Source organism: Globicephala melas, chromosome 12 (assembly GCF_963455315.2).
Source record: "Globicephala melas chromosome 12, mGloMel1.2, whole genome shotgun sequence".
Classification (NCBI taxonomy): domain Eukaryota; kingdom Metazoa; phylum Chordata; class Mammalia; order Artiodactyla; family Delphinidae; genus Globicephala; species Globicephala melas.
In genome coordinates, this window is record NC_083325.1 from 39,214,724 (window position 1) to 39,237,749 (window position 23,026).

At 42.8% G+C, this 23,026-nt stretch overlaps 1 protein-coding gene across 9 annotated transcripts in view; it reads left to right on the forward strand.

The window, feature by feature from the left end:
- Positions 1 to 22,381, forward strand: part of BCL11A (BCL11 transcription factor A) — a 98,449-nt gene extending 76,068 nt beyond the window's left edge. For 2 of the 9 annotated variants that reach the window (XM_030877299.2, XM_060309354.1), the window contains 2 exons: positions 6,777 to 6,878; positions 12,128 to 16,664. In XM_030877299.2, coding sequence (XP_030733159.1) covers positions 6,777 to 6,878; positions 12,128 to 14,148 — 2,123 coding nt within the window. In that variant the 3' untranslated portion in view covers positions 14,149 to 16,664. Of the gene's footprint in view, positions 1 to 6,776; positions 6,879 to 12,127; positions 16,665 to 21,871 lie in introns of those variants that run through there. The other 7 variants (XM_060309353.1, XM_030877303.2, XM_030877300.2 and 4 more) reach the window with 7 other exon arrangements.
- Positions 22,382 to 23,026: the final 645 nt, after the last annotated feature.

Here is a 23,026-nt window from a genome sequence, read left to right on the forward strand (position 1 = left end):
GATTGGGCAAGCCCTCTTTAAAAGTAGTTCCCCAGTTCCCCCAAATAACCTGAAAAATAACCTCAGGTAGAAGCAAGCCTGCGCCCACACATGTGCACTCCCTCACACCCCACCACACACAAACAAAGTCCTCCAATGAGGACTCAGAGCGGGAGTAAGGTTACCCCCGCTCTTCCCGTGGCTCTGAAGAGAAGAAAGGGGGGAAATTTGGAGGGAAGGTCAAGGTGATGATTGAAGAGACACAGAGAAGTATAGGAAAATCTCCACCTTTCTTGCACAGTCATTTGTTGAAGATGTGTCAGCAAGTACAAGCCCATGTGAAACTGGCAGTGCTACATCTGAAACAGATTATTTAAACCGGGGAGGCAGGGTTGCAGGAAGAACATGGCTATCAACACTTGTTTGTCTGACTCAGAGGAATAGAACACAGTGAATTCTGCCTTGGTAGACCACTCACCACTCATCAGGGGGCAAAACAATCAGGGTGGGGGGAAACAAAACAGGACAGATGACCTTTCATAGTTTCACCAGCGTCCACGTGGCTGCATCCATTATTGTAAGAAAATGTGGTGTTTGAAAATAAGAAGTTGTGGAAGGTGAATCCTTCACAAAAGCCCTCAGAGGGTTTATTTAGATGACCATATCCTCTGTTATCAACAGGATGGATTGGTGAGTAATATTTTGATTTAAATGTACTACCTGTTGGGCCCCATTTGCTCTGGGTACACCTCGAGCTTTGCTTCTCTTGGGGCATCAATACCTGCTTTTTTCTTTTGTCTAGAAAGTCCTTCCTCTTGGCTCTCCAGGTCCAGTTCCTAAGTTCCCTTTTGCCTAAAGCCACTCTCCTCCCTTACAAATGGAAGTTATTTGTGTCTTTTGAATTTCCGTTCAGTTTATCTGTGCCTCTCTTATGACACACTTTTTACTTTGGAGCAGAGCGATTCCTTTCCAGGCTTATCTTCTCTACTAGATGGAGGTTCCTGTAGGGAAGTCTGTGTCTGACTTTTCTTTGCGTTGCCCACAGAGGTAGTCCATTGCTTGGGGCAGTATAATCGTTCACTGAGTTCGGGCACTCAGTAAATAGTTGTTGAATGAATGCGTGAAAGAATGAATGAATGGAATTTATCCTGGGTACACTCGTCTTGCAGAGTGAGGTACACAATTAAACAAAGGAAAAAAAAAAAGACTGTCCTAAAACAATTTGCCTTCTTATGAGCTGCCCTTCCAGTCTCCTCGAGAAGTTCCACCATTCTAAGGCAAGAGCTTAAAATGTAATAAAAATTTATCTAATTCATGATCAAGTGAAAATACTTAGGGCCCAGAGCCAAAAAATATTATTGGAATGAACTTTTTTCAACACCCTAAATTTAACCAGTTGGAATTCTTTTTTTTTAAGTACCATCCTATTCAACCTTTTGAAATGAAGGATTTGCCTTTTAGTGGGAAATCTGCATTTCAACACAAAGATGGAACACAATGTCTTTGGCTTACTTATTCTTCAGAAAAGCAAGTTCCTTTTTTTTTTGAATTATATGCTTTGCTTATGTTAAAGACACAGATTGCAGAAAATTTTGTTTAGGCCTGACAGATTGGTGGCTTTCATTTTTTGCATTTTTATAGATAAAGGGGCATGAAAGATGTCATCTCTCCTCCTCACTCATAGAGTGGATGCCTAGGGTGAGAACTCTTAAAAGGTGAAATTAGTAATGTGTTGTTAGATAATCAAGGCTCTGAGGTGATAGGCTTGGTCAAAAAAGTTTTTCAATGAGTGGTTGATGAGATGAAAGTCATTGGTGAAGTCTCTACGAATATAAGGACCATAAACAAGTTTCAGCAAAGAAATTCTATAGTGTGATGTCTGAAGAATTCTTGCTTGCTTTGTATATACAGAGCATCACGATTCCGTAAAATCTTAGCTAGTGAAAAAGCATAGTGATGGGGAAAACACTCATGTAAATGCTCATTTCTAGAACAAAAGGGAATACGATTTTGACAATATCAGAAGGTTAATTAAGAAGTCTGTGAACAGTGATAAAGCTGGCACATCTTCAGTTCAGATTGACACAACTCAAGACACAGGCATTGCTCATGTTGGCTCTATAATACTCTAAAAAGTCACAGGATCTGAGAGATGGGGGCTGGTATCTGCCTTAAATGGAGGGTCAGGAGCTAGAAGGAGATTTAGTGGATTTGCTTTCCAGTTAGATATAGAAGCCTCTATTCTAGACTAGCTGCACTGTAGTTATTTTTGTGATTTAGATCCAGTAATATTGATAGAACGGGAATTGGTTCGTTCAGGGAACTTTACAAACTTTCGGGATGCATTTTAAGTGTAGTCTGTAAGTTGGCTACTGGCTGAGGGCAGGGAGGGGACTTGAGAATGTTGGAGCTAGAAGGGGCGGTAAGTGTCCTTTATTTTGGCCTGTCACCAATATAGAGATCCCTCCCCATCATAGTGGGTTGTCATCTTCTCTTTTTTTGAAGACGCAAGGTGAGTGGGAGGTCACGCTTCACAGGGTAACCCTTCCTCTTGGGGATGGCTCTACTTCTTTGGTGCCCCATCTTGCTGGGAAAATAGGGAAGTTATCTAGAAACATATGGTTAAGAAAAGAAATACATAAATGCCCATATACGTTTTCGTAAACAGCGAACATCTATACGTGTATCTACTCCTCTAGAGAGGCCTGGGTTTTTAATTCCTATAAAAGTCAGCACCCGGAGCAGTCATTCAGTGTTTTGGAAATAATGCCTTGCGCTCAGCTGTTTCAGCACATTTGTAGATCAGTGGTATTACTTGTTGATTGGTAGACAGTGATGTGGCTATATGACACACCTAGTGATTAGTTTCAGAAACAAATAACAGGTCAGTAGTAAAGGAAGCTTTGAGATGTTCTTGGGGTAACCTAAAACTTGATTTAGTGATCTTCAATTCCAGGGACATCCCACCTGGTTTATAGAGCTCTGTGTCAAAAGTCGGTCCCGATGCATATAGAAATCTAAAGTGACCGATGCATAACATTCAATCAAAACCATTCCCAATTTGTGGCAGATTTTTTAATGAGACCTGAAAGATAAGATTCATTATTTGTTACTCAGCCATAAGGAAACATGGCAACCTAATAATACATAAGGCATTTCTGAGGCCCTAAAGTGGGAATGCTGGGTCTGGAGAGACTTTTATGAAACAGAACAGGTTAAAATGCTTTTCACCAGAGGAGTACAAGGCATTTGAAAAGATTAATTCAGAGGAGGGCAACACACTGGAGAGTCCAGAAAGGGAAACAGGAGTCCAGTGCTTACTGCATCCGTGCGGCGTGCCATAGCTGCATTTGCAAACATTTCCGCATTTATGGAAGCAGTGAGGACACCATCTGCCTGACATAAGCTGGTTTGGATGTTATGCAAAGAGCGTTCCCTATTTGAGTCTGGGCCTGTTCCATGTCCTGGTCAGTGAGGGAGGGTGGAACCTTGGATTCCACATGGAGGGATCCTTAGGAATTTCCCAGGCTTGCTCTGGTCCTAAAGGAGGTGAGTCCCAGACAGAAGGGATGAGAGCCTCATAGCCAGGGGATCTCTGGCTGCCAGGAGAACATCAAAGCTTCCAGCTTCCATTCCTCCCCTCATGCTAAGACAGCCCTTATGAAACTGGATTGTGCGTACGAATCACCTGGAGTGCTTGCTAAACATAGATTCTTATACTCTACATCCACTTCCCCAATCCCAGTGTTTGATTCAGTAATTCTGAGGAAGGACCTGAGACATTGCATTTCCAACAAGCTCCCAGGTGATGCTGATGCTGGGCCTGGGTCTACAATTTGAGAACCACTGCCCTGAGAGAACCACCAAGGAAATAAAGAGAGCATAGCTGGACCGCCCACTTCCCTGCCAGCCACCGGAGCCCACCTCTCCCTCAGTCAAGGAGAACGAAATGCAGGTGGGAGGAGAAGAGGCCCTCAGTCAAGGGCAGCCTGGGAAGGCAGAGCTGCTGGTTGAGGGTGATGCTTAGAAGCATTAATTGTGAGACTCTATTCTGCCTAAACTGTGATGGAATAATTGAAAGCATCATAGCAAGAAGTTAAACCCTAGGGAAGCTATTAACAATTCAGCATTTCCAGTTCCTGTGGGAATGTTGATTCTACTTACCAATGAGAACGTGTTCAGAGATGTGTTTGGCGGGAGAGGCTGCAGAATCAGCTGGGGTCCCCATTGTCTTTGGTTTGACACTCTTCATGGAGGAAGAGAAATGCAAGTATGAGTCTCTCTCACGAAGACAGTGTCAGTAGCTTGTTAGGCTGATAGGAATGGTTTGTTTCTCTTCAGCTGGCTGATTCTGCAGGGGAAGCAGAAGTAGAGGATGAAAACAGTGGGGGGTGAGGCAAGGTGCAGGAAGTAGATCGGGTGTTTTCCAATTTTGAAACCAAGTCAGTTCATTTGGACCTTTTGAAAGGTCCACTCAGCACCTCTGGGCTGGACTCTTCCCCAAGAGAGGTTGTTCCTCCGAATGGGTCAAGAGAAAGAGATCCCTTCTCACCGGTACTTCTTGAGCAGTACAGACCAGGGTGGGAACGACAGAGGGGAGGAGAGAGATGGATATCCCAGAAAAGAGCACTGGATTGGGGAGTCAGTGCTGTTCTTCACTTTTGTGGTTAACCATCATTATAGCTGTGAGCCAGTCACTTAATTTCTCAAAGCCTCAGTTTCCCCACCTGTAAAATGAAGGCATTAGACTTGATGATCTCTAAGGTTTTTTACAACTCAAAACCAAACCCCAAACCAAATAATGGGGGCAGATACTCAGACACTCTCCTTGATGAGCCCTCACGTCGCCTTGTGGCCTAGTGCTGTGGGGAACTGGGCCAGGCTGCTACCCCCAGAAACTCAGCTTGCTCTAGGCCAATGGGTTAGTAGATGAGTTTGCCAACAGGAGATGCATGCAAGTGGTCAGGCCTGGACCAGGTTAACGGTTCTCCCATTGCTTGCTGGGGGTCTATCTGAGGCACCTCAGGGTCTTCCCAGAGTAAGTGGCAGGGAATATGAAATGAGTCTTTCCCAGTGTGAGGGTCCAAGTACCTTGTTGCTTTTCTGCTGGGGTCACAGTACTCTGTTGCATGGGTCTCCTAAGAAACAGACTTCAGTCTTGGCGACAAACAAACTTATTAAATAGCTGAGGCAAGAACAAGTGCAAGAATGGATTCTCAGATTTCTCGTTGAAAACCACTCTGACTAAATCTGTAGTTAATGTTACCCTTGCCTCTCAATTCATAGAACGTAAGCCGCTAGATGAAGACGTGCTTGCTTTTTAAGTCTAGTCTTCCTGCTTTTGCGGGTTCATTTTGTGGCATTTGTTTTGTTTGGGGTCAGGGAGGAGGACAGGCCTCTGTAGATGGTCTCGGGCTAGGCGGAGCCTTCGTGGCAGCCTCCCTGGACAGGCCCAGTAACGACAGATTTATGCCTCTGTGTAAGAGCTTCCACGAGCAACACGCCATTGTTACCCACCAGGCTCCTCATGAAAGGGAACCTTGTGCTGACTGCCCTGGCTGTTCTTGGCAGCATGATCTATAGAAGGAGAACAGGATGTATTTTACACTTGAGACCTGCTATCCTAGAGTATAACAACAACTCTTCTAAGTGCTCTTAATATTAAGCTAATGGAAAACATACTCTGTTTACTCACCATCAAAGTCTGTTTTTCTTCTCTCCCGCCTCCCCCAATCATCACAAACTCCAAGCCTCTAGGACACACGGAGTGTCCCTGCTCCATCTCTCCTCCACTCTGTCTCAAGGTTGACCTCTCCATGCTTGGTTAGCTCAAGGTGGACTTGGAAAAGCTAGGAACTCACCACATAAACCATACAATCCCCAGGTTGCCCAAACCAAATATTTCCTTTCTCGCAAAAATCTCACAAGAATGGCTTGATTTACAGCTAGATTTATGTTTATCAGTGTGAGAAGTCATTTTTCCTCACCAGAGCGCAACCCAGTGCAGTAGAATAGAGAAGGTGGGCCACGTTTTTCAGGGTGTTGCTATTTTTGGAAAGCTGCTTCGCTCCTTGTCATTGAACGGTAGGATTCCTTACCCTTAACGTGAGGACTTGGCCAAAGTTATCTTAACCCCAGAAGTCTAATCTTTATTGCCCACTGCTTCGTGCTGTAAGAAGCCATGTCTACGTGGGGTACTCCGTGGATAGAATTCCAGGTCCTGAGATGCCCAAGGTTTCCCTATCACTGAAGGTGCTGTCATAAAGACAGAATGGGAAGAGTGGGACAGGAAAGGCCGAGTGGGACTCTGTTCTAGAAGAAAAGATTCACAAATCTACTCATTTCCTGTTACCGTATTGTTTTTTGCTTGAGCTTGTCTATAAGTAAAGTAAATGTATGCATGTAAACCAGCCTTGCAGATAAATCCCCCCATTCTACCAGGCTGCCAGTCATATCACCAATTTCCCCCTTGCTATTTACACATCTCTTATTGAAAGACAATAATCAGACAATAACAAACAAACAAATGAACCAAAGAACCCCCGCCCCCCCTGCTGCCCCATACCTAAAACAAACTCCTTTCCCTTTTGTCAAAAAAGACCAAAATTAGAAACAAAGCGGAACTGTGGGAAAGAACTCACCACTGTTCTTTTGATATAGGCCTTGGGCCTGTTAACTATCTGCAAGGCTGTTGTAATGATGTTAATCTATTTTAATGGAATTGAAATGTGATATCCTGTGGTTTAAGATGCACGTTGTTTATAGCTTTAGTGCTTGATTTTGGGTTTCTTTCACAGATAAACTTCTGCACTGGAGGGGCCTCTCCTCCCCTCGTTCTACACACGGAGCTCTAATCCCTACGCCTGGGATGAGTGCAGAATATGCCCCGCAGGGTATTTGTAAGTTGAGCATTATTTCTTCTACAAACGTCCATGTGTGTAGAGATGAGAGTTTCTGGAAATTACCCTTACTTTTTAAGTACTGAAAGGAGTTATTTCCAAAATACATTGGCATCTGCATATGTATATTCCATTACTCACTTGGCACCCAGCTCCCCCAATCCATTCAGCCCTAAGTGGCTTTTTTCCCTCCCCTTTTTCTCTCTCTCCTTACTGAAGGCATGGGGCTGGAAGCAGCTCATCCCTGCGGGTCTCCTCCCCAGGGTCTTGTGTGGCTCCATGGCTGGTGACTGCGTATATCTGTGTGTTCAGGGCCCATTGTATTGCTGGACGTTTACTCCCATGGCCTCATTTAGGACTTTGGATTTACTCCATGGCATATGTCTTTAGCAGAGGCCAGAACTGAAAGGAGTCAGTTCACAGTTACTCTAGAGTTATCCTCATGCATGTTATATATGCATTTACGTGTGTATTTAAACATGGTATATTTTTATATATGCATCGTACATTATATATGTGCAGACATATATGATTTCTATTTGTTTTTCTCCTAGATTTAGAGAAAAATGCATAGCATTGTTGCTAAAATTCAAAGATACCACACACACCCCTCCCGCCATCACTGCGACTACCACCATCCAGTTACTTGCTTAAGCCAACTTTCATAGTGGGGAACTTCTTATGAAATTTAGATTTGTATGTTTATAAAAATGTTTTTGGGAAAAAAATGTTTTTGAAAGATGTTGTTTTAGAAGGTAATACAGTTTGCTTCTCTCTGTAGGAATAACATGCATGGCTAAAAAGTCAGATGCGGGGGTAGGGGTAGGGGGCCGGGGGATTGATTCCACCCCAAACACAAAAAAGCAGGTTCAAGAAGAAAAGAAGTGTGGCATCTAATTTGTATTTAAGGAAAATATTTTTAAAGTAAATGAAAAAAATAACCTTTTGTGGAAAGAAAAGAAGAAAGGGAATGATGTGTCGTGGAAAGGGAATAACAGACAGCAAAATGCAGGAGTTGGGGCCTTAAAGGTGACTGGTTTTCAGATGGGAGGTCAACTAGACCCAACCTTCTTGTGAATGGTGTCTGCAGGGCAGGGCCTGCACCCTGAGATCAGACTGGAAGCTAGTTGTTTATTTTTATTAACTCCCTAGGTCTAGGTAACAAAGAGTTATTGTATGAATTTCACAAGCCCTCAGGTCCTGAGGGCTGGGTGGTGCAGGGGTTAAAAGCACCTCCCCGCCACGCACCCCCCCCCCCCCCGCCCCCGGCACCCACAAGCCTAGCTGGGCAAAAGCCTGGGTTAGGTCACCGATTGTACAGTTTAGGGGTTTGGACTCATGGTTTCAAGTCCCTACATGCTGACTGGGTGGGGAGAACTCGCCTCGTTTTGCTGGGGGTGCCTGGGGCCCTTACTTGGCTGTGGGAACAGAGCCACCCTTGGAGGGAAGGGGTAGGAAGGGAGTGAGTTCCCTCTCTTGCTCTGGATCCTCCTGAGGGCAGGGAGTTTGATCTAGGGGGTGGGAAACCAGTAGCCTGATAAGGAGCCCCTGCCTTCTCCCTGCTTCCGGCAATGGGAGGGAGCCTAGTTTGCTGGCGCCCATGCCGGCAGGACCAGTTTAGGAGTGACCAGAACAAGGTATGTGGAAATGGGTTGTGGGGATCCAGAAAGTTCTGAAGCAAAACTGACCCGCACCCCACTCAGCTGCCTTAACCAGTGCCCTTGGCTTTCAGAGCATTTAGCACTGACCTTGTGGCCTCCCTGCTGGGTGGACCATGGGCAAGGGCCTTAAAAATCACCCCCTCTTGCTTTCTTCTAACCAGGGCCTCCCCTTGGCCTGGGAAAGCCCGGATTCTGGATTCCAGTCTTTCCTCCAGAAGCCCTTGTGGGTGTGTAACGTGTGGTTAGTCATCGTTCGTGGTAACTAATCAAGCCTGGTAATAATGAAAACTCACGTTCATGTTGGACCTGGTAGATCACAGAGAGCTTTTATATATGTTTGTCATTTGAGCCTCACAATTCTTTAAGGTACTGTTTTTTACGCTCATTTTCCAGATAGGAAACCTAAGACTCGGAGAAATTAAATGACTGTCCCAGAGCTACCAGCTAGTAAATAGTAGAGCCAGGGGTCCCTCATAAGACATCACTCTTCTAAATCATGACTCTTGAGCCTTGGTGACAAACCAGGAATGGGGTTCTTCCTTTCCATACAATAAAAGGAAATAAAGTAAAAGCTGTAGGTGAGCTAATAGCTGAGTTTAACCGTTTTGATGCCTCAAGTTCCCATGCTCGGGGCAGGTCTCCGTTTATTGCTCTAAATCAAAACAATCCCAGTGAATGCCCAATGAGGCTCTCAAATTGAGAAGTTGATTTTCATCAGAGTAAATGAAGAATATTATTATATTTTACACGTCAATAAATCAATGTAGCCCTAATTTTGCCACACAGGAAATCAATTCTGGTCTTTCTAAACCATCAAAGATGTTATGAACAAAGTAATTTCACAAATTACAGCAAGTAACACATTTATTGATGACTGCAGTTTAGGAATTTAGAATCTGTGAGCACTGTAATATAATATGGTGCACTGGCATGAGCTGAGTGAAATACAGATTATATGGTGAAACTGTAATGCATCATTTGCTATTAGTGGACTGGTAATAATTACCAGTTTCAAAGCAGCTCTTTCCATGTAATCTTTAGTCTCAATCGTAACAGCCCTTCTCATTGACATTATGATTACACTAGCTGCCCTCATGATCTAGAATATCTAGTTGATGGGAATACTAAAATGCGGTAGTGAAAACTGTATGTTGTATGCTCATTATAAGATAAAATGCCATTTTCTCTAACCTGATGTATGAGAGAGAGGGGAGGGTAACAGCACAGTGTTAACATATTGTAGCATGATCACATAGCTTTGAAAACAAAATTTTAGGAAGCTCAGTGCAGCAAAATAAAATGGGCTTTTCTCATTTAAGCCTTTTTAAAAGGATCCAGATGAGACCCTTGATGTAGTGCTATATAGATTTCGGCATCTATCAATGACTGCATTCATGGTGCATGCAAAACCAGCATCGCTAATTGTGGGTCCAGTCCTGGGTTTCAATAGAATATTATAAGGTAAAATATGATTTAAAGGCATTTGTAGTGATGAAAGTGTTAACGACTTGCTTCAGCTGACAAATCTCCTTTTTACTTACCCAATTCAGATTGTCAGGCTAAATGTATGATAATAACACAGAGTCCTAGAGAGGCAAAGGAGAAAGCCACAGAGGGTCACGGTAGTTGGAACTAGACAGTTTTTTTCCTGCCTATTTAGGACCCAAGTCATTGTTCAACAACAACAAAAAATTTATGAAAATACTCTCAATGATGCTTTTTATTTCCCTTTGAAGAGAGAAGGCAAACAAAAATAGGCAGATAATGTGATACTAATGTCAGCGGTTTTCTTTCAAAATCTTTCTGCCTTTTTTTTTCCCCCTCCACATTAGCAAATGTTTGAAACCTAATTTTGGTATCTTATCATCTAATCTTGTTAAAGAGATTTACCCAGGAGTGGGATATATTGAGTGAGATTATAAATGCATTGTAAAGTAAATTACAAGGGCAGGGCAGGGAGTCCATTATTCAGACAAGTGCTTGAGTGAGGCTGGCTTGTTTTGGAATATGAGTGTTTGGGGCTCCTGAGAAGATGCTGCCAGCTTTTCTGACTTGCTAAATGGAAGAATCATAATTGATTAATTCCTCATTCCCACTTTTTAACTCCATGGTGAATTTTTTCCTTTTTCAAGAGTTACTGACAAATACTACCTGTGGCCTTAAGGAACTCCTCTTAAAAAGGAGGACTAAAGTGTATTTCTCATTTGTGCTTTATACAGTGTCTTTTTTGGAATTCCTGGGAAGTTACTGATTTTTCTCATCCTAGTCCTTTGGCCACCAGCATCTGAGCCCTTTTTAATGCTGAGTTTACTGGTAAACTGTTAGTTACTCCCTTGTTATATGTGTTTTTTAGTTTAGCTATCACCGAAAAGGAATGATTGGGAAGTCAAGCTGGCCCCTCTTTGCCACAGCGGCATTTCCCACTCTCGGGTTCTTTTCAGCGAGAGAGAAATAATGTGACTTAAGCAGGGCCCCTCTCCAGACGGCTTGGCTACTGGCCAAAGAGTTGACTAGCTGAACTGTATCTTTCTGTTTCTTTCTCAACTGGAGCTGAGGCTCAGCTGAGGGCGCAGGATGTTGTATAATTTGGTTCACGTTGTTAGCCTCTCAAAATAATGAGGAGGAGGCTAGCGTAGCATTTCTCAGCCTGCTGCCCTTCATGGTGCTGGCTGCTTTAACTGTTCTTAAACTAGGATGCTGTGTCTGCTTAAGTTGGCACTAGACACTCCACCTGACTTCTCTAGACTCCCATTTGTTTGACTGGGGTGGACAACTCCTAAAGATTTGATATGGCCTGTTGGTTAAATCTGAATTAAATTTCTCTATTGAGATTTTTTGTAACAGCCCTTGAGATAAAAATGGGAATCCCCGTGGGGTGTTGTGGAACCAGAACTGGGACTAACTGACCCTCACACAGGCTGGGGTTGTGAGGATGTCGCTCGTCTCTCTTCCACGTAATTATTTCATGAGTACCTTCTCATTTTTAACAATATCAACAATTAGTGTGTTTCAGGCTAAGATTAAAAGCATCTCTAGGGCCACAGAGAATTGTAATGAGTTGACCTTCTCTTTTTTCATATCTCCATGAAATGATTGCCTGTTTAGACAGTTCACCTGCCACCCAGGGGGATTTAGGAAAGCAGGAAAGTTTCCCTTAGGCCAGCCTGTCCAAATCCCTCACTTAACGGACAAGGAAAACAGAGGCACAGAGATGAAATGGCTTGCCCCAAAACACAGCTGGTGAAAGACTGGAAAGTTCAGACAGAAGATGTTTGCTGAATTTCTCTAGAATGTAGGGATCCTCATCCTCAAGCTTGAATCGATCTAGATCTTTCTACTTTGAAGACTGGATTTAAAATTCTTAGAACTGAGTCAAATGGCAGGAAGACTGATTTGACAAATTTTTATTGGGCACCAACCTCCAGATGTGCCAGCACCATCTAGGCACAGGGGATAAGGTCAGTGAGGGCTTAGGCCGTGGGGTTGAGGGCTGGGGGCAGGGAAGGCTGGAGGTGGAACATAAATAAGCAATTGCTGATGCCCTCCTTGGTGATTAAACATTGATGTTGGTGTTGTATTATTTTGCAGGTAAAGATGAGCCCAGCAGCTACACATGTACAACTTGCAAACAGCCATTCACCAGTGCATGGTTTCTCTTGCAACACGCACAGAACACTCATGGATTAAGAATCTACTTAGAAAGCGAACACGGAAGTCCCCTGACCCCGCGGGTTGGTATCCCTTCAGGACTAGGTGCAGAATGTCCTTCCCAGCCACCTCTCCATGGGATTCATATTGCAGACAATAACCCCTTTAACCTGCTAAGAATACCAGGATCAGTATCCAGAGAGGCTTCCGGCCTGGCAGAAGGGCGCTTTCCACCCACTCCCCCCCTGTTTAGTCCACCACCAAGACATCACTTGGACCCCCACCGCATAGAGCGCCTGGGGGCGGAAGAGATGGCCCTGGCCACCCATCACCCGAGTGCCTTTGACAGGGTGCTGCGGTTGAATCCAATGGCTATGGAGCCTCCCGCCATGGATTTCTCTAGGAGACTTAGAGAGCTGGCAGGGAACACGTCTAGCCCACCGCTGTCCCCAGGCCGGCCCAGCCCTATGCAAAGGTTACTGCAACCATTCCAGCCAGGTAGCAAGCCGCCCTTCCTGGCGACGCCCCCACTCCCTCCTCTGCAATCCGCCCCTCCTCCCTCCCAGCCCCCGGTCAAGTCCAAGTCATGCGAGTTCTGCGGCAAGACGTTCAAATTTCAGAGCAACCTGGTGGTGCATCGGCGCAGCCACACGGGCGAGAAGCCCTACAAGTGCAACCTGTGCGACCACGCGTGCACACAGGCCAGCAAGCTGAAGCGCCACATGAAGACGCACATGCACAAGTCGTCCCCCATGACGGTCAAGTCCGACGACGGCCTCTCCACCGCCAGCTCCCCGGAACCCGGCACCAGCGACCTGGTGGGCAGCGCCAGCAGCGCGCTCAAGTCCGTGGTGGCCAAGTTCAAGAGCGAGAACGACCCCAACTTGATCCCGGAGAATGGGGACGAGGAGGAAGAGGAGGACGACGAGGAAGAGGAAGAAGAGGAGGAAGAGGAGGAGGAGGAGCTGACGGAGAGCGAGAGGGTGGACTACGGCTTCGGGCTGAGCCTGGAGGCGGCGCGCCACCACGAGAACAGCTCGCGGGGCGCGGTGGTGGGCGTGGGCGACGAGGGCCGTGCCCTGCCCGACGTCATGCAGGGCATGGTGCTCAGCTCCATGCAGCACTTCAGCGAGGCCTTCCACCAGGTCCTGGGCGAGAAGCATAAGCGCGGCCACCTGGCCGAGGCCGAGGGCCACAGGGACACATGCGACGAAGACTCGGTGGCCGGCGAGTCGGACCGCATAGACGATGGCACTGTTAACGGCCGCGGCTGCTCCCCGGGCGAGTCGGCCTCGGGGGGCCTGTCCAAAAAGCTGCTGCTGGGCAGCCCCAGCTCGCTGAGCCCCTTCTCCAAGCGCATCAAGCTCGAGAAGGAGTTCGACCTGCCCCCGGCCGCGATGCCCAACACGGAGAATGTGTACTCGCAGTGGCTCGCCGGCTACGCGGCCTCCAGGCAGCTCAAAGATCCCTTCCTTAGCTTCGGAGACTCCAGACAATCGCCTTTCGCCTCCTCGTCGGAGCACTCCTCGGAGAACGGAAGCTTGCGCTTCTCCACGCCGCCCGGGGAGCTGGACGGAGGGATCTCGGGGCGCAGCGGCACGGGAAGTGGAGGGAGCACGCCCCATATTAGTGGTCCGGGCCCGGGCAGGCCCAGCTCAAAAGAGGGCAGACGCAGCGACACTTGTGAGTACTGTGGGAAAGTCTTCAAGAACTGTAGCAATCTCACTGTCCACAGGAGAAGCCACACGGGCGAAAGGCCTTATAAATGCGAGCTGTGCAACTATGCCTGTGCCCAGAGTAGCAAGCTCACCAGGCACATGAAAACGCATGGCCAGGTGGGGAAGGACGTTTACAAATGTGAAATTTGTAAGATGCCTTTTAGCGTGTACAGTACCCTGGAGAAACACATGAAAAAATGGCACAGTGATCGAGTGTTGAATAATGATATAAAAACTGAATAGAGGTATATTAATACCCCTCCCTCACTCCCACCTGCCACCTCCTTTTTTCATCACCCTCCCCTTTCCCCATCGCCCTCCAGCCCCACACCCTGTAGGATTTTTTTCTAGTCCCATGTGATTTAAACATACAAACAAACAAACAGAAGTAACGGAAGCTAAGAATATGAGAGTGCTTGTCACCAGCACACCTGTTTTGTTTTGTTTTTTTTTTCTTTTTCTTTTTTTCCTTTATGTTCTCACCGTTTGAATGCATGATCTGTATGGGGCAATACTATTGCATTTTACGCAAACTTTGAGCCTTTCTCTTGTGCAATAATTTACATGTTGTGTATGTTTTTTTTTTTTTTTTAAACTTAGACAGCATGTATGGTATGTTATGGCTATTTTAAATTGTCCCCGATTCGTTGCTGAGAAAACATGTTGCTGTTTCCAGTTCCGTTCTGAGAGAAAAAGAGAGAGAGAGAGAAAAAGACCATGCTGCATACATTCTGTAATACATATCATGTACAGTTTTCTTTTATAACATGAGGAGGGAAAACAGTCTTTGGATTAACCCTCTATAGACAGAATAGATGGCACTGAAAGCAGATCTCTACAAGCTAAATGTCTGTCTCTAAAGGGTTAAATATATCAATTGGAGATGAAGGAAAGGCCTTGAATTGACAAATTAACAGAAAAATAAAACAAGTTTATTCTATCATTTGGTTTTAAAATATGAGTGCCTTGGATCTATTAAAACCACATTGATGGTTCTTTCTACTTGTTATAAACTTGTAGCTTAATTCAGCATTGGGTGAGGTAATAAACCTTAGGACCTAGAGTATAATTCTATATTGTATTTCTCACAACAATGGCTACCTAAGAATATGACCCATTATGTCCTAGTTAATCATCATTTTTCCCTTTCGTTTAATCTTATAAGCAAAACTGATTATACCAGTATAAAAGCTATTTTGCTCCTGATGAGAGCTTAAAAGAAATGGGCTCTTTTGCCCAAAGTTTTATTTTTTTTAAATGATGATTAAATTGAACGTGCAACGTGCAAAAGCTCTGGAACACGATGAAATACATTAGTAAGGGATTCATTTTATGAAGATAACTTGTTTTAAATAATGTCTTTTGAAAAAAATTCTGGCACCAGAAGAAATAGATCCAGATCTACTTGGTTGTCAAATGGACAATCAAACGATAAACTTTAAGACCTCGAATAGCATGTTAAAAAGAAGAGACTGACAATAAGGTTTGACAGAGGGTAACAGAGGAAAAAAAAATGTGATTTATTAGCACAATGTGGTACTATTTGCCATTTTAAACTAGAACAGGTGTATAAGCTAATATTGATACAATGATGATTAACTATGAATTCTTAAGACTTGCGTTTAAATGTGACATTCTTAAAAAAGAAGAGAAAGAATTTTAAGAGTAGCAGTATATATGTCTGTGCTCCCTAAAATTTGTACTTCATTTCTTTTCCATACACTGTGTGCTATTTGTGTTAACATGAAAGAGGATTCATTGTTTTTATTTTATTTTTTTAATTTTTTCTTTTTTATTAAGCTAGCATCTGCCCCAGTTGGTGTTCAAATAGCACTTGACTCTGCCTGTAATATCTGTATCTTTTCTCTAATCAGAGATACAGAGGTTGAGTATAAAATAAACCTGCTCAGATAGGACAATTAAGTGCACTGTACAATTTTCCCAGTTTACAGGTCTATACTTAAGGGAAAAGTTGCAAGAATGCTGAAAAAAATAATTTGAACACAATCTCATTGATGAGCATTAAAAAAAAAAAAACTAAAAAAAAAAACTTTGCCCGCCATTTACTTGACTAATGAGCTTACTTACTCGGACTCAACATTGCAAGCGCTGTGAATGGAAAACAGAATACACTTAACATAGAAATGAATGATTGCTTTCGCTTCTACAGTGCAAGGATTTTTTTGTACAAAACTTTTTTAAATATAAATGTTAAGAAAAAAGAATTTTTTAAAAAAACACTTCATTATGTTTAGGGGGGAACTGCATTTTAGGGTTCCATTGTCTTGGTGGTGTTACAAGACTTGTTATCCATTTAAAAATGGTAGTGGAAATTCTATGCCTTGGATACACACCGCTCTTCAGGTTGTAAAAAAAAAAAACATACATTGGGGAAAGGTTTAAGATTATATAGTACTTAAATATAGGAAAATGCACACTCATGTTGATTCCTATGCTAAAACACATTTATGGTCTTTTTTCTGTATTTCTAGAATGGTATTTGAATTAAATGTTCATCTAGTGTTAGGCACTATAGTATTTATATTGAAGCTTGTATTTTTAACTGTTGCTTGTTCTCTTAAAAGGTATCAATGTACCTTTTTTGGTAGTGGAAAAAAAAAAGACAGGCTGCCACAGTATATTTTTTTAATTTGGCAGGATAATATAGTGCAAATTATTTGTATGCTTCAAAAAAAAAAAAGAGAAAAAAGTGTGACATTGTACAGATGAGAAGCCATATAATGGCGGTTTGGGGGAGCCTGCTAGAATGTCACACGGATGGCTGTCATAGGGGTTGTACATATCCTTTTTTGTTCCTTTTTCCTGCTGCCATGCTGTATGCAGTACTGCAAGCTAATAACGTTGGTTTGTTATGTAGTGTGCTTTTTGTCCCTTTCCTTCTATCACCCTACATTCCAGCATCTTACCTTCATATGCAGTAAAAGAAAGAAAGAAAAAAAAAAGGAAAAAAAAAAAACCAATGTTTTGCAGTTTTTTTCATTGCCAAAAACTAAATGGTGCTTTATATTTAGATTGGAAAGAATTTCATATGCAAAGCATATTAAAGAGAAAGCCCGCTTTAGTCAATACTTTTTTGTAAATGGCAATGCAGAATATTTTGTTATTGGCCTTTTCTATTCCTGTAATGAAAGCTGTTTGTCGTAACTTGAAATTTTATCTTTTACTATGGGAGTCACTATTTATTATTGCTTATGTGCCCTGTTCAAAACAGAGGCACTTAATTTGATCTTTTATTTTTCTTTGGTTTTTTTTTTTTTTTATTTGGATGACCAAAGGTCATTACAACCTGGCTTTTTATTGTATTTGTTTCTGGTCTTTGTTAAGTTCTATTGGAAAAACCACTGTCTGTGTTTTTTTGGCAGTTGTCTGCATTAACCTGTTCATACACCCATTTTGTCCCTTTATTGAAAAAAATAAAAAAATTAAAGTACACAATGTAAGCTTCTTGTGTCCTCATTTGACACACTCTGTAAATTACTTTCAAGAAAATAACAGGTTTTAAGAGAAGGCCAGTCAGTCTTTTTCAAGATTATTTCTATGGGCATTTTGATGCGTGTATTATACCCTAAAGGAACATAAAATACTTACTATATTAAAATAGACATATCTCAAGCCATGGAAATAGTTTAGACTTTATAATTCTAGAATAATTTTCGAGAAATGGAAAGTGTTTTCAGTATGATGTTAAAAACTTCCCCTCCATCTCTTAGCAGTAATCCATTCAGATATAAATGAAAAAATTCCTGATAATAGCATCTTAAACCTTTATTCCCTTTGGATTTTTTTTGTGTTCTTGTTGTCTAAAAGTTCTTTTCTATTCTCCCATCATGCCCTATCTTAGAACATAATGTAAAAAAGTTTTTTTTTTTTAATCAGCTCTTTTGTTTCCACATAAGAGTCTTTCCTCATACCAAAAATAATCCCACCCCTCAAATCTAAAAATCCAGAAACAAAAGCATCAGGTAAAAGAGAGAGGAGGGAAAAAAAAGAAAGCAAGTAAGCAGTAACTAGGAGTTTAGCCAGCTTTGTCCAAACCTGTGGAATCAGCCACTAATTTCCTGAGATATATGGTGGTTTGCTTTGTGATTCTGAGATCCTAGGGACCCTAGTTGGGACAGATGTTGTAGCTGTTTTTATAGGGTCTTCCTGGTTGATAGCAAATGAGGGTGGGAATACCCTTCAATTATCTTTTGGCCAACCAACAGATTTATAAAATGAAGCAACGTCTTTGAAAAGCAAGTTAGGTCTGTTTTAAAAACCCCTACTTAGAAATCTGTGTTGTCAGTTTTACAAATACTGCATGTTGCAGCATCTATTTGCTTTATTAAACACATACCTCTGTGACACTGTCTCCCTGTCCCCAGTGTAGATGAATGGATACGACATTGTTCTTCTTTTTGTAAAAAACAAAACAAAAACCGTTCTGTTGTCTTGTGGTAGCATTTCTGTTGCTCAGTTCTTATGCCCTGGTGCCTTGTGAGGTGGCCTTTTCACAGAATGCCTTTTATCTGAGGCAAGAATTGTTTTATCTTTCTAAAATATAGAGAAAGTAAGTGTATTTTTTAAAAGTCTGTTTGGGTGGGAAGCAGAGAGTGGAGGCAGAGAGGAATCTGGTAAGAGATGATTTGGGAGAGCATAAATGGTACAGGAGCTGGGATGGAATGAGGGGGTACTTGCAGAACTTGATAATTGGCAGTGAAGTGAGGGGTGATATATGTGTTTTAGATGAGTTTAACTTCACAAGTGAATCCAGAATGCTGTTCAAGACAGATAGAAATATTCTTCAAGTGCCATGCCAGTTTCAGACATGGTGACTTTGCTCCACCATATTAAATGTCCATAAAACCGCTGTGTATTCCTATTACTCTTTTATTAGGCGCTCTGAGTACGGCTGTGCAGGTTTTATGTACAGTATTCACTTAAATTTCTCAGTATATGATGCTCTTAGTGTAATTAGGTTTTGCATCCTGACAGACAGAATTAATGGTGGATACTGTATGCTTGTATGCTCAAATTTCTTAAATGGGCAATGGGGAGGGTGCAAACATCTGGTGATAAATCACAGATTACGTTTGATTTACATGGTCCCAAAGTTAAATAAATTTATTGGGAGACAGGTTCTTCAGGGTTCTCAGTCTCCTGACTTACTGAAGCCCTCTTATAAAATATTATTTCTGAAGCTGCGTGAACAATAGAAGACTGAAAACCTAGGCAACAAGAATATAACTTATAAATGACATCTTGTATCTAGAACCCTAAAATTAAAAATCTTAATATAAAATAACAAAAAACATTTCCAACAGTAGGATGAAGTCATGATAAAGCTTTAAAACGAGGAACTGATAAGGACATGAACACATTTCAAAATTCTCAACTTAAGTTTATGTGACACCCCTGATGTGTTGAATGCAATGTTCTCTACATACTTGAACTCCTAAAGCTTAACATGTTCCTTTTTATCTTCATTTTGAGAACAATTTAATAAACAGGAATACAGTAAATACTATTTCTCACAGATTTTAACCCAGACACTCTCCAGCACATGTACTACCTTCATCCTGAAACCAGTAACTCTCCTCTCTCTGCTTAGGACCTACAAAAAGAGTGAGACGAACATATTTTAAAGGTTGCTAAGAAGTGAGGTGAACGCTTGGGTCTTCGTTTGTACCAGCAATGGCAGGAAGTGTGAAGTAGCTGAGCTTTTCCCAGGGCATTCTGTGATAGAACTGTTTATTTAAATACCATTTTTGTATATGCAATAAGTTCATACTGTATATATTCACAATGCTTGAAGTGAGGACTTGAAAGGAAGTGGCGGCGGGGGCTAGATATCATTTCATTTGGAGAAATAAGGAAATGAGCTGGTTTATTCACAGACACTAAAAGTTTGTTAAAAGGTACTGGGATATTTCAGGCCTTCCTGGAAAGGAGTTGAGAAGCCTCAGGCCCCATTCTGTCCTGCTTCAAACACTTTACTCTCAGAGAGTGAGGGAGGAAATAGCAGTGTTTTCGTTTTTTAAACCCCTCCCCGGCTCCATACACACAAACATGATTTCTTATGACTGTGTTGTAGTCGTGTGTTCTTCATTATGATTCTGTTACTCCATTGTCCCTGGGCCTGGTGTGTTCAAGAATGTACACATCCTATGCTCTTTTTTTCAGACTACTTCCCATTTAAAAAAAAAAAAATTGTGGGACTTTTGCTGGTATGAGGATGGGATTAGGAGTGTTCTTTAAACCTGCTTGGAAAAGTGTTTTATAAAAGACTGTTAACTTTTAAAAGGCATTAGCCACTTAGCAAATTTTCCTAAGTGTCTCCTAAGGCCCTGCAGCTTTCCCGATTAACAATAAATGAACCCATTTTTAGAGACATGGACATCAGAACACATAGATGGAGCTGGGATTATGTACATTTATTCCAGGGTTGCTTTGCTACAAATTGTAGACATGGGTTGGTGGCTCTGTTCTTTTGCTTGCTGTCATCTTGTTATCCCATTAGCCCGCTGTTTCATTTAGTAAAACACATGGCCAGTGAATCAGCCTTTAAGGGGATGGGCCTATTTCTCTCTCTCTCTCTATTTCCCAGTGTCATTCATGATCATGGGATGCGATCAATTCCTCCCTTTCACATGGGAAAGGAGACCAATACAGTTCACGTGGGTCCATTGTACTCAAGAACCTAAACTTGGCTGAAGGCAACTCAATGGTTGATCCAAATACTGTTTTCCCTTTCTGTAAAGTGATAAAGGGAGCATTTATCAGGTCTTTATGAGATGGCAGAAAAGGCAAATTAAGCCATTTCCCCAAAGTCTATCCTTTAAAGTAGGACCCCCAAACCCATAGGGGGGGCTGTGCTTTTAAATAACAATGGATGTGGTACATGCCCATGCTAGCTATACTTTGTCTGTTAGGATTTTAAATATTGGTAGCAGGTCTGACAAAGGGGTTTGATGGGGGGGGCGGGTATCAGCGAAAGGGGCCTCGACGACAGTGACTTAGGGCTGGGCTGGGAATGGAATTCCCAAGAGCCCACCTGGACACAGCAGGCCCCTCAGCCCAGGTCTCCACTGCTCAGGGTGGGGGGATTCGAGAAAGCAGCTGAGCTCCAGACCCTGGGCCTCCTGCGGCGCCAAGTCAGGGGAGAGGAGGCCCCAGGCCCCTGCTTCGGGTCGCCATGGCAACGAGGCCTGGAATGCCACAGTCGTAGCCCTCTTCCTCGGCACATCCGGACTCCCAGTTCTGCTGCTTCGAGTCAATGTACAAAGCAAGGGAGGAACCCTGGAGGAAAATAACCACTCCCTTCTTCCCTTCACCACTGCCTTGTCCCCTTACAAAAAAGAAAAAAAAGAAAAGAAAACTGCATGTTTGAAAGAAACTACAGGCAGTTTTTGGTGCCATTTGGGAGCAACTATTTTGAGTTCTGGTTTCCTCTTCAGAGATTTGTTCGCCTCTTGTAAATCGTTGGCTGCTTTGACGTTGAACTTGATGACATTTCATGTTTTCGTTGTGCTGCTTTTACATCAATTTTGAGTTTTTTGTTTCTTTATAATTTTATTATTATTTTAAGGAAATGTCCCCCTCCCTCCTCCTTCCCCTGTTCTCCTCAACCAAAGGACTGTTTCCTACTCAGTTTTCTCAGTCATAAGGGAAAGTGTTTCCTTCCAGGTGTGTCCCCAGCTTATTAGGACTGTCCTATGATCGGGGAGGGTGTCCGGGTCCTTTGGGGGAAGGCGGGGAGGGAGGCATGGGGAAGGCACTCAGAGGTCAGAGATTTGGGGGAGGTGGGGGAGATTGAGTTTGAAATCATGTTTAAGATGCCGGTGGCTCAACCTGTGCTTGATTTAAGTTATAATTTTAAAAAGCTAGTTAGAGAACAGAAAATGACTGGGCCAAGTCACACCTGTACTTTTTTTTTCCCCCTCCTCTGTCTCCAACCTCTTTCTAGGTTCTTCACACACCCCCGTTCGGCGTAGTACCCAGAGAGCTCAAGATGTGTGGCAGTTTTCGGATGGAAGCTCGAGAGCCCTTAAGTTCTGAGAAAATTTGAACCCCCAGGGGCGGGGTGGACACGTGCCGCCCAGCTGACATCTGCGTGGTCTGTCATCCTGCTAGTTTGTGATGTTTTCTGACAGTAGCCTCCAAGAAGCCGTTGTGCGAAGACAGAGTCCTGCAGTGTCCTTCCTGCCCGGGCCTGCAGTGCCATTTTATTTATATTTTTTAATAAAAAGTAAAAACAAAAAAACAGACCCACATTGGAACAGTGAATCAGTCCCATATTGAGGGCCCATGGACCATCGCTGTCCTGAGTGCCGTCCTGGCCCTTCTGAGACCAGCCAACCTAATTCCCCGTATTGTGGAAATGAGCATGAGTCCCCCAGACCCCTTGTTTCTATACATTCTATGTTGTCTTTTAAAAAGTGTGCTTAACATTGACACAATAAATGTTGGAGCTTTAGGTGGTGTTTGCTTGTTCTTTAATTATTAATGCTTATAAGACAATGCAGCCGCTTAAGACTGTATTTCTGTACCCGTTTTTGCAGACACCCATCGGGTGGGAAGGAGGAACAGATTTGAGGAATGGGTAGGACGCGTAGGAGGGGAAATAGGTTACTGCTTATCAGATGGCATAAATTTTCAAGGAGAATCAAAATGCAAAACTTGGGAATAAATCATAGCAATATCATAATTAATGTAGTAGTAGTGTTGCTGTTTATTAACGCTAAAGTGTGGTTTTCCTAACTGTCTGACATAATTTGCATACCATTAAATAATGCATAATATGGCATGCTGAATTCTGTTTTTCAAATATATGCTTTTGGTGGCTACCATGCAGGATTTGAATTTGTCTTTTAATTTAGCTCAAGAAAGCTAATGTCCCTGGATTAGTGGTAAATCCCAAAGAGGTGATGAAAATCAGTAGTTGTTTATTAAATATTCTAATTTTAGGTTCCCCAAACTTCAGCAAATATATCTTAATGCAGACAAACAAACATAAAACTTCTTTATTACCCACATCAGGAAATTTGGGGCAGGTTTATAAGGGGAAAAAAATGATAGGAGGAAAGAGGTCCATATCAGAACACCCTATTGTAATCGTAAT